The following is a 12,748-nucleotide window of genomic DNA, read 5'->3' as shown; positions in this document are numbered from 1 at the left end:
TTATATATGCAATATATATTTATGCTATACACACACATATATATACACACAGAGACATACTAATACATGCAATATACACATACAATTCATACCATATATGCTATACACACAAACACACACATAGTGTATATATCTCCTAATATTATATTCAAATATGCATGCAATATATGCATACAATTCATACTGTATATGCTGTATGTACACACACACCTCTATAAATAAACATGTAATGTTTGTGGGATTGACATAACTCAAAAACCACTGGACGAATGGACACCAAATTTGGACACAAGACACTTAACAACCCAATGTATGTCCTTCACTCATAAAACACTGAAAAACACAGCAGAAGAGACTTAAAAAGCCAAAATACAAAAAATACATTACAACACATGCACAAAACTACATATATACACATATACAGAAATATGAGTCTGGAGAACAAGCCCTATGAGGAGCGGCTTAAGGAGCTGGGCATGTTTAGCCTGAAGAAGAGAAGGCTGAGAGGAGATGTGATAGCCATGTATAAATATGTGAGAGGAAGCCACAGGGAGGAGGAGGGAGCAAGCTTGTGTTCTGCTTCCCTGGAGACTAGGACGCAATGGAACAATGGCTTCAAACTACAAGAGAGGAGATTCCATCTGAACATGAGGAAGAACTTCCTGACTGTGAGAGCCGTTCAGCAGTGGAACTCTCTGCTTTCCCCGGAGGGAGTGTGGTGGAGGCTCCTTCTTTGGAAGCTTTTTAAGCAGAGGCTGGATGGCCCTCTGTCAGGGGCGATTTGAATGCAATATTCCTGCTTCTTGGCAGAATGGGGTTGGACTGGATAGCCCAGGAGGTCTCTTCCAACTCTTGGATTCCATGATTCTATGATTCTATGCATATATATATACACACAATACACATATACACAGACTAGGCCACAACAATGTGTGGCAGGGGACGGCTAGAATATATATATATATTGCTTCAAGATGCCCTTTGTGACTGATAATACCCTTGCAACCTTCCTTCCTTCCTCGACATGCATGCCTTCCCTTGGCCTTCCAATCAGCCTGCAATTACTTAAAAGTTGCACACAGTTTTGGTGGGGGATCTTCACCCGAAATTCCCACCAGATCTGCTTTGCACTGGGTCATCTGAGTCCACACTGCCACAGAATCCAGTTCCAAGCAGGCAACGTGGGATTTTGTCCAGCGGTGTGGAAGGGGCCTCCGGTCACCCAGTTCCAAGCAGATCTCGTGGGATGACCTGACTCGACATCCTGGGTTAGAGGAACACGTGGAAGGAAGGAAGGAAGTGAAGGAGACTCATTGCAAAACGAGGGCCAAATGTGCTTGCGATGGGTGAGCGAGGTCCCTCCTGCAAAAGCAAAGCTTGGGCCACTTTCCCCACGTGTTTGAGGAGACAGAGAATTGGGGAAAGGACACGGATGACCACGGAAGACAAATGGAGTCAGAACAAGGCCAAACAATAACACCACTAACCTATTAACATTAATAACAACAGTATATTGACAGAAATATATAATCATTATTGTTGTTATTAACATACTATTAGGATTAATATGAATGATACCAATATATTTATTGTTATTATTAGTCATAATACTCCTTTGGGGGGGGGCAAGGGGTCTCTTGGAGTGGCCCCCGTTGAGGCCTGCAAAACAGGGGAGCCCCCCCTCCCAGCACCCCACTCACACAACTATTGATACAGATATATATATTTATAGAGATATATTTATATAGAGAGAGACTGAAATAAAAGTAGATATACATAGTCAGAGATAAATATATTTATAGTGATACAGATTTTATAGCTATATAACGAAAAAGAGAGCAATATAGAAAGGTATTTATAGAGGGATAGATATATTTATATTTATATAGAGAGAGATTTATAGAGAAATACAGATATATATATATAGAGAGAGAGAGAGAAGCAGAGATATATTTAAGATATATATATTTATAGAGAGATATTTATAGAGAGATATTTATACAGAAAGATATATATATATATATATATATATATATATATATATATGGAGATATATAGATATATGTAAATGTAGATATATATAGCGATATATATATATATATAGTTTTATATAGAGAGAGAGATTAATAGACATATAGAGAAATAAATATTTATAGAGATATATTTATAGAGAGAGAAAGATATATTTACATATATATATATATATAGGAAGAGAGATATATATTTAAATGTAGATATATAGAGAGAGAGCCATAGAGAGATAGAGAAATACAGATATATATATAGTTAAGATATATATTTATTGAGAGATTAATAGACATTAAGAGAAATAGATATTTATAGAAAGATATATTTATATAAAGAGATATTTATACAGAAAGATATATTTACAGACATATATTGAAAGAGATATAGATATAAATATAGATATGTATTTATAGAGAGACCCAGAGAGATAGAGAAATATAGATACATATATTTATAGTTAGATATATATTTATTGAGAGGTTAATAGATATAATCTATAGATTATAGAGAGGTATATTGAGATATATAGAGATTGATATATATATATAGATTTTTATACAGAAGATATATTTACAGAGATAAAGATATATTTATTTATTTATTTATATAGAGAGAGATATTTAAATATAGATAAATATAGATTTAGAGACACAAAGAGACATAGAGAGTGAGAAATACAGATATATATATATATATTTATAGTTAGATGTATATCTATTGAGAGATTAATAGATATATAGAAATATATATATATATTTATAGAGACAGATTTAACAGATATATATATAGAGAAAGAAATTGATATATAGAGGTATTTGTACAGAAAGATATATACACAGAGAGAGAGAGAGAGAGAAAGAGATATATTTATAGATATATAGAGATATTTAAATATAGATAAATAGATATTTAGAGAGAGAAATACAGAGATGGATATATAGATAGATATCTAGAGAGAGAGACAGAGAGATTTAAGCGATATGTATATAGAGAGGGATTGATATATAGAGATATTTCTAGAGATGAAGAGATATATTTATAGATAGATATAGAGATATTTAAATATAAATATGTATTTACAGAGACAGAGAGAGTGAGAAATACAGAGATATATCTATTTATAATTAGATGTCTATCTATTGAGAAATGAATATATATAGAGAGAGGCACAGAGATATATTTAGTTAGATCTATTTTTATTGAGAGATTGATAGATATATAGAGAAATAGGTATTTATTTATAGGTAAATATATAGATATATTTAAATATATATAGAGATGCACAGAGAGATAAATGCGGAGAGAGATATTTATAGTTAGATATATATTTATTGAGAGATTAATAGATATATATAGAGAGATAGATATTTAGTTATAGATAGGCAGATATATATATATATTTAAATATATATATTTATAGAGATGCACAGAGATATATTTATAGTTAGATTTATTTTTATTGAGAGATTGATAGATATATAGAGAAATAGCTATTTAAAGAGAGAGATATATATACTTATAGAGACAGATATATTTAACAGATATATATAGAGAGAGAAATTGATATTTAGAGGTATTTCTACAGAAAGAGAGATATATACAGAGATAGAGAGAGATATATTTATAGATATAGAGAGATATTTAAACAGAGAGAAATATATATTTACATATGGAGAGAGAGAAATGCAGAGATGGATATATAGATATATAAATAGAGAGATATAGAGATATTTAAATATAGATAAAGAGATATTTAGAGAGAGAGAAATACAGATATATATATATATATATTTATTTATATATATTTATATATATTTATAATTAGATGTCTATCTATTGAGAGATTAATAGAGAGAGAGGCACAGAGATATATTTATAGTTAGATTTATTTTTATTTTTATTGAGAGATTGACGGATATATAGAGAAATAGATATTTAAAGAGAGATATATATTTATAGAGATATATTTAACAGATATATATATAAATTGATATATACAGAAATTTCTACAGAAAGATATATATATATATATACACACACACACACATACAGAGATAAAGAGATATATTTATAGATATTTAGAGATATTTAAACAGAGAGAAAGATATATTTACATATGGAGAGAGAGGGAGATAAATACAGAGATGGATATAGATATATAAATATATAGAGAGAAATAAATATATATTTATGGAGAGATATATTTATAGACAGAGATATATTTACAGAGATATATTTACAGAGATATATTTATAGATATATAGAGATATTTAAACAGAGATATTTAATAGATATAGATATTTAAATATAGATAAATAGATATTAGAGAGAGAAATACAGAGAGATATATATTTATAATTAGATGTCTATCTATTGAGAGATTAATAGATATAGAGAGAGGCACAGAGAGATATTTATAGTTAGATTTATTTTTATTGAGAGATTGATAGAGATATATATAGAGAAATAGGTATTTATTTATAGATAGGTAGATATATTTAAATATATAGAGAGATGCACAGAGAGATATTTATAGTTAGATTTTTATTGAGAGATAGATAGATAGAGACAGAGAAATATTTAACAGAGAGAGAAATTGATATTTAGAGGTATTTCTACAGAAAGATAAATATCTACAGAGATAAAGAGATATATTTATAGATATAGAGAGATATATTTAAACAGAGAGAAATATATATTTACATATAGAGAGAGAGAAGGGGGGAGAGAGAAATACAGAGATGGATATAGATATATAAATATATAGAGATATATTTATAGATATATAGAGATATATTTAAGCAGAGAGATATTTAACAGAGAGAGAGGAATACAGAGAGATATCTATTTATAATTAGATGTCTATCTATTGAGAGATTAATAGATATAGAGAGAGGCACAGAGAGATATTTATAGTTAGATTTATTTTTATTGAGAGATTGATAGAGATATAGAGAAATAGATATTTAAAGAGAGAGATATATTTATAGAGACAGAGATATATTCAATATAGAGAGAAATTGATATTTAGAGGTATTTCTACAGAAAGATATATATCTACAGAGATATAGAGAGAGATATTTAAACAGAGATTAATAGATATTTAGAGAGAGAGAGACACACACAGAGGGAAATACAGAGATGGATATAGATAGATATCTAGATATGTAAATAGAGAGACTGACCTTCCTAGGCCGGCCAGTCTGTCCATGTTGAGGGCCAGGCTGGCCACCGGGGAGAGGCCCCAACCCAAGCTGCTGGTGGGCCGGCGGGGATCCATGCTTTCTCTCGCCTTGCCTTGCCTTGCCTGCCTGCCTGCCTGCCTGCCTTCCTTCCTATACAACACACAGGCCAGGAGTAGGAAGGCGGCAGCGGCAGCAGTCCCACCGACTCCTCAGGAAGTCCAGGCCGAATGGAGCCAGCGCGGGAAGGAGGACCCGCTTTTATACCCAAGGGGCGGGGCCTCAGCCCAAGCCACGCCCCCGACACGCCCCCTCTATTGATATTCGAAAAATAACAGCGCCAAAGAGAGCAGCAGGCGGCAGCCAATCCGCGCGCAGGAAGGAGGGCAGGCACCCGGAAGTCAGGGAGGAAGGAAAGGCAAGCAGAAAGGAAAGAAGGAAGGAGCGGGTTTAAACCGCATCATTTATTATTATTTATTTATGTATTGCAGTTACTTCTACCCCGCCCTTCTCACCCCCGAGGGGGGACTCAGGGCGGCTTACAAACAAAGGCCCAAATTCGATGCCTGTCAAAATATACAGCATATATAAAACAGTATAAACATTTAGCAGCATTAAAACACATCACTACATAATATAATAAAAACAATTTCATGCACAGTGAGATTCAGAGTTCCGAAATGTCCATTCATTCCAACAATTCCTGCTCATCAATGAGTCCTTATTTTAGCTGCCAGAATGTCCAAAAGCTTGGTCCCAGATCCAGGCCTTCAGTTTTTTTCTGAACGACAGAAGGGAGGTCGCTGATCTGATCTCCCCGGGGAGTGAGTTCCACAGGTGAGGGGCCACCACCGAGAAGGCCCTGCTCCTCGTCCCCGCCAGCCTCGCTTGAGATAGAGGCGGGGTCGAGAGCAGGGCCTCCCCAGAAGATCTTAGACTCCGAGGTGGGATGTAGATGGAGATCCGTTCGGACAGATACACTGGGCCGGAACCGTATAGGGTTTTGTAGGTTAAAACCAGCACTTTGAATTGTGCTCGGAATTGGATCGGCAGCCAGTGGAGCTGATGTAGCAGGGGGGTGGTGTGCTCCCTGTACGCCGCTCCAGTGAGCAATCTGGCTGCTTCTCGCTGGACTAATTGTATAGACTACGAGATTGGTTATGATTCTATGATAAGACGAAGCGGATTATTTTAGTGTAATTAGATGATAGTGTATTAGTGATATGTTGTTTTTTTTGTCGTTGTAGTTATTGTAAAATGTGTTTTTTATATGTTGTACACCGCCGCGAGTCGCCCTAGGGCTGAGAGCGGCAGTTAACAAATGCAGCAAATAAATAAATAAAATAATAGTTTCCGAGCAGTCTTCAAAGGCAACCCCACGTAGAGTGCATTGCAGTAATCCAACCGGGATGTGACAAGAGCGTGGACCACCGTGGCCAGATCTGGCTTCTCAAGGTACGGGCGCAGCTGGCGCACAAGTTTTAATTGTGCGAAAGCTCTCCCGGCCACCGCTGAGACCTGGGGTTCCAGGCTCAGCGATGAGTCCAGGATCACTCCCATCAGCTCTACTGTGTAGACCAGGGGTCCTCAAACTTTTTAAGCAGAGGGCCAGGTCACAGTCCCTCAAACTGTTGGAGGGCCGGATTATAATTTGAAAAACAAAACAATAATAATAATAACTTTATTTTTTATTATTGTTATTGCTATTGTGGTTGTTCTTATAAGTGAGGGGCTAGGTGTGAAAAAGTAAGTGCCTGCCACCCCTGTCTTCGGGAGCGTCCACACAGTAGGGCTGATGCGGTTTAAACCCGCTCCTTCCTTCCTTCCTTCTTTCATGCTTGCCTTTGCTTCCTTCCCGACTTCCGGGTGCCTGCCCTCCTTCCTGCGCGCGGATTGGCTGCCGGCTGCTGGTCTCTTATTTGTAGTGTAAAAAACACTTAAAAACAATACAATAATTAAAATGTTAACAAATATAAACTTATTAGTATTCCAATGGGAAGTGTGGGCCTGCTTTTGGCTGATGAGATAGGGTTGTTGTTGTTGTTGTTGTGTGCTTTCAAGTCGTTTCAGACTTAGGTTGACCCTGAGCGAGGGCCGGGTTAATGACCTTGGAGGGCCACATCCGGCCCCCGGGCCATAGTTTGAGAGCCCCTGGTGTAGACGCAACCAAAAACACCGGTGGCAGGCACTTACTTTTTGACCCCTGTTGTTGTTCATTCGTTCAGTCGTCTCCGACTCTTCGTGACCTCATGGACCAGCCCACGCCAGAGCTCACTGTCAGCCGTCACCACCCCCAGTGTCTCCTTCAAGGTCAGTCCAGTCACTTCAAGGATGCCGTCCATCCATCTTGCCCTTGGTCGGCCCCTCTTCCTTTTGCCTTCCACCTTCCCCAGCATCATTGTCTTCTCTAGGTGACCCCACGCCAAAGCTCCCTGTCGGCCGTCACCACCCCCAACTCCTTCAAGGTCAGTCCAGTCCCTTCAAGGATGCCATCCATCCACCTTGCCCTTGGTCGGCCCCTCTTCCTTTTGCCTTCCACTTTCCCCAGCATCATTGTCTTCTCTAGGTGACCTCATGGACCAGCCCACGCCAAAGCTCCCTGTCGGCCGTCACCACCCCCAACTCCTTCAAGGTCAGTCCAGTCCCTTCAAGGATGCCATCCATCCACCTTGCCCTTGGTCGGCCCCTCTTCCTTTTGCCTTCCACTTTCCCCAGCATCATTGTCTTCTCTAGGTGACCTCATGGACCAGCCCACGCCAAAGCTCCCTGTCGGCCGTCACCACCCCCAACTCCTTCAAGGTCAGTCCAGTCCCTTCAAGGATGCCATCCATCCACCTTGCCCTTGGTCAGCCCCTCTTCCTTTTGCCTTCCACCTTCCCCAGCATCATTGTCTTCTCTAGGTGACCTCATGGACCAGCCCACGCCAAAGCTCCCTGTCGGCCGTCACCACCCCCAACTCCTTCAAGGTCAGTCCAGTCCCTTCAAGGATGCCATCCATCCACCTTGCCCTTGGTCGGCCCCTCTTCCTTTTGCCTTCCACTTTCCCCAGCATCATTGTCTTCTCTAGGTGACCTCATGGACCAGCCCACGCCAAAGCTCCCTGTCGGCCGTCACCACCCCCAACTCCTTCAAGGTCAGTCCAGTCCCTTCAAGGATGCCATCCATCCACCTTGCCCTTGGTCGGCCCCTCTTCCTTTTGCCTTCCACTTTCCCCAGCATCATTGTCTTCTCTAGGTGACCTCCTGGACCAGCCCACGCCAAAGCTCCTTGTCGGCTGTCACCACCCCCAGCTCCTTCAAGGTCAGTCCAGTCACTTCAAGGATGCCATCCCTCCACCTTGCCCTTGGTCGGCCCCTCTTCCTTTTGCCTTCCACTTTCCCCAGCATCATTGTCTTCTCTAGGTGACCTCATGGACCAGCCCACGCCAAAGCTCCCTGTCGGCCGTCACCACCCCCAACTCCTTCAAGGTCAGTCCAGTCCCTTCAAGGATGCCATCCATCCACCTTGCCCTTGGTCGGCCCCTCTTCCTTTTGCCTTCCACTTTCCCCAGCATCATTGTCTTCTCTAGGTGACCTCATGGACCAGCCCACGCCAAAGCTCCCTGTCGGCCGTCACCACCCCCAACTCCTTCAAGGTCAGTCCAGTCCCTTCAAGGATGCCATCCATCCACCTTGCCCTTGGTCGGCCCCTCTTCCTTTTGCCTTCCACTTTCCCCAGCATCATTGTCTTCTCTAGGTGACCTCCTGGACCAGCCCACGCCAAAGCTCCTTGTCGGCTGTCACCACCCCCAGCTCCTTCAAGGTCAGTCCAGTCACTTCAAGGATGCCATCCCTCCACCTTGCCCTTGGTCGGCCCCTCTTCCTTTTACCTTCCACTTTCCCCAGCATCATTGTCTTCTCTAGGTGATCTCCTGGACCAGCCCACACCAAAGCTCCCTGTCGGCCGTGGCCACCCCCAGCTCCTTCAAGGTCAGTCCAGTCACTTCAAGGATGCCATCCATCCACCTTGCCCTTGGTCGGCCCCTCTTCCTTTTGCCTTCCACTTTCCCCAGCATCATTGTCTTCTCTAGGTGACCTCCTGGACCAGCCCACGCCAGAGCTCCCTGTCGGCCGTCACCACCCCCAGGGTCTCCTTCAAGGTCAGTCCAGTCCCTCCAAGGATGCCATCCATCCATCTTGCCCTTGGTCGGCCCCTCTTCCTTTTGCCTTCCACTTTCCCCAGCATCATTGTCTTCTCTAGGTGACCTCCTGGACCAGCCCACGCCAGAGCTCCCTGTCGGCCGTCACCACCCCCAGGGTCTCCTTCAAGGTCAGTCCAGTCACCTCAAGGATGCCATCCATCCACCTTGCCCTTGGTCGGCCCCTCTTCCTTTTGCCTTCCACTTTCCCCAGCATCATTCCCTTCTCCAGGCTTTGCTGTCTCCTCATGATGTGGCATTCAAAGGACTTCAACTTTGTCTCTCATCTCCTTCCCTCCAGTGAGCAGCCGGGCTTTATTTCCTGGAGGATGGACTGGTTGGATCTTCTCGCAGCCCAAGGCACTCTCAGAACTTTCCTCCAACACCACAGCTCAAAAGCATCTCTCTTCCTTTGCTCAGCCTTCCCGAAGGTCTAGCTCTCACATCCGTAGGTGACTCCAGGGAAGACCATGGCTTGGACTAGGCAATGGATCTTGGTTGCCAGTCTGATGTCTCTGCTCTTGACTCTTTTATCGAGACTGGACATTGCTCTCCTCCCAAGAAGGAAGCGTCTCCTGATTTCCTGGCCACAGTCTGCGTCCACACTCATCTTTGCGCCTAGAAATACAAAGTCTGTCACGGCCTCCACATTTTCTCCCTCTATTTTCCAGTTGTCAATCATTCTTGTTGCCATAATCTTGGTTTTTTTGACGTTTAGCTGCAACCCGGCTTTTTTTTTTGACCCCTAGCCCATCAATAATAACAACAACAATAGTAACAATAATAATAATAATAAATACTATTTAATAAATAATAATAATAATAATAGTATAATAATAATAATAATAAGTAAAACATAAATAAAATAACAATAATATAAAATTAAAAATAATTAATAATAATATTTAATAAAATTATTATTATTAATAGTAATAAAAATTACTATTTAAAATAAATAAAATAATAAAATAAAATTAAAATAATTACTACAAATAATAATAACAATAATAATTAATAAAAATAATAATAAAACAATAAATGCAAAGACTCTGGCACAAACCAGTCAAGATGGTCCCAGTGGTGATGGGCACACCGGGTGCAGTGCCTCAAGACCTTGGTCTGCACTTAAAAACAATCGGCACCAACAAGATTACCATCTGCCATCTGCCAACAGGTGGCCATCCAGCCTTTGTAATATTAGTATTAAGAAGAAGAAGAAGAAGAAGTAAAAAATAAATTAAATGAAAAAAATTAATATAAATAATAATAATAAATTGAGGATTTAAAGATCGAACTGCAAAGACTCTGGCACAAGACAGTCAAGGGGGTCCCAGTGGTGATCGGCACACCAGGTGCAGTGGCTGAAGACCTTGGCCTGCACTTAAACACAATTGGCGCTGACAAGATTACCATCTGCCATTTGCAAAAGGCCACCTTACTGGGATCTGCACGCATTATTTGCCAATACATCACACAGTCCAAGATACTTGGGAAGGGTCCGACATGGGATCCAATACAACAGCCAGCAGAGTGATCTTGTCTGCTGTGGACTCATCTTTTTGTGTCTCAAATAATAATAATAATAACAACAACGACAACAACAGCCAGCAGAGTGACCTTGTCTGCTGTGTACCAATCTTGTTGTGTTTCAAATAATAATAAAATATTTAACGATTATGATGATGATGGTGATGGTTATTACTTTTTGCATCTGGAAAATCCTGCAAATCTCTTGGGAAGACAAGACAACAAATGTCAGCGTGTTGGAAGAAGAAGCAAAGACCACCAGCATTGAAGCGATGGTCCTCCGTCATCAACTCCGTTGGACCAGCCACATTGTCCGGATGCCAAAGGTCACCATCTCCCAAAGCAGTTGCTCTACTCCGAACTCAAGAACGGAAAACGGAATGTTGGTGGACAGGAAAAGAGATTGAAAGATGGGCTCAAAGCCAACCTTGAAAACTCTGCCATAGACACTGAGAACTGGGAAGCCCTGGCCCTTGAGCGCTCCAGCTGGAGGACAGCTGTGACCAGCAGTGCTGCAGAATTCGAAGAGGCACGAATGGAGGGTGAAAGAGAGAAACGTGCCGAGAGGAAGGCTCCTCAAGCTAACTCTGACTGAGACCGCCTTCCACCTGGAAACCGATGACCTCACTGCGGGAGATGATGCAGATCAAGAATAGGGCTCCACAGCCACCTATGGACCTACCCTGGGAGACTATCCTACTTGGCCAACGAGGAATCACCTAACTAACTGGCTTTTGTTCTGCAGATAAGACCCCAAGGGAGCTTTCTCTATCATCTTGCGGCCGTTATCTGGGTTCCGGCCTGGCCCATGTTTGCGCATATTTGTGTAATGGAAAGGGCTTTGGCTTCCGATAGGCGAAGGAGCCATAACAAAAGGGGAGCTCACCATGTGGAAATCGCCATGGAGCCAGAACCCTGAAGCCATAAGAAAGAGGCACATCAAGGACATACACATACGTGGCAACAAAGGTTTGGGATGGAACCATACAACCTATGAGAGCAGCAACCCAAGCAATGGAAGCTTTTGGGTGGAAAGGGCAAAGGAAACGGGAAACTGAAAAATATTGTCGTAATATTTACTATTTATTTATTTACCATTGAAAGGGTCTTTGAGCGAAATTTGCAAATGCTAGGCTTTGAATGAAATTAACAGCAAAAGAGAAATATACGTTTTCTCTGTAGAAAAAGAGCAACACGGAAGAAAATGTTTGTGAGAGAAAAGAAGCGACATGTAGAGGTCATACAAAGTTCAAACTCACATAGTTGTGTTGTGGTTAAGCCAAAGGTTGTGGTTAAGTGCAGAGTCTGCAGGTACAAGAAGGTACTTTCCATCAAAAGGTCAAGGGAGAGAGGCTAGAAAGAGAATACTTTCCATGACAAAAAAATGTTCTTGTTTACTTGAAAATATATAATGGTGTACAAAAGCCAAGGTGGCGCGGCAGTCACTTGAAGGGTCGCATCTTACGTATGCTGCCAGGCTGTCCATTTTCTTCATGAAGAAACTAAAATAAACCTTTTTTAAATCTTTTTTTGGGACTGTCTCCTTCCTTACGTGCTCCCTTGATGTGGACCTAAGAAGACCCAATTTAGGGTCTCTAACATAATATTTCTCAGGCTCAAGATTATACGCTGCAAGATTTCCTTTAATGTGGTGGAGGCCCCTTCTTTGGAAGCTTTTAAGCAGAGGCTGTATGGCCATCTGTCAGGGGTGCTTTAAATGCAATATTCCTGCTTCTTGGCAGAATGGGGTTGGACTGGAGGATGGCCCAGGAGGTCTTTTCCAACTCTAGGATTCTATCTTCAGGAAGCAATTGGAAGCATGGCTTTGGAAGCA

The 12,748-nt window shown here is 41.0% G+C and overlaps 1 protein-coding gene across 1 annotated transcript in view; it reads right to left on the bottom strand.

Annotated features, from left to right (window-relative positions):
* The window catches only part of CDC25B (cell division cycle 25B), a 57,924-nt gene extending 52,494 nt beyond the window's left edge, over window positions 1-5,430 (bottom strand). Inside the window, exon 1 of the mRNA XM_067468427.1 lies at window positions 5,214-5,430. Coding sequence (XP_067324528.1) covers window positions 5,214-5,308 — 95 coding nt within the window. The 5' untranslated portion in view covers window positions 5,309-5,430. The remainder of the gene's footprint in view (window positions 1-5,213) is intronic.
* Window positions 5,431-12,748: the final 7,318 nt, after the last annotated feature.

This window comes from Anolis sagrei, chromosome 5 (genome assembly GCF_037176765.1).
Source record: "Anolis sagrei isolate rAnoSag1 chromosome 5, rAnoSag1.mat, whole genome shotgun sequence".
Classification (NCBI taxonomy): domain Eukaryota; kingdom Metazoa; phylum Chordata; class Lepidosauria; order Squamata; family Dactyloidae; genus Anolis; species Anolis sagrei.
The sequence above is the reverse complement of the archived record's forward strand: the minus strand, read 5'-3'. Positions and strand labels throughout refer to the sequence as shown.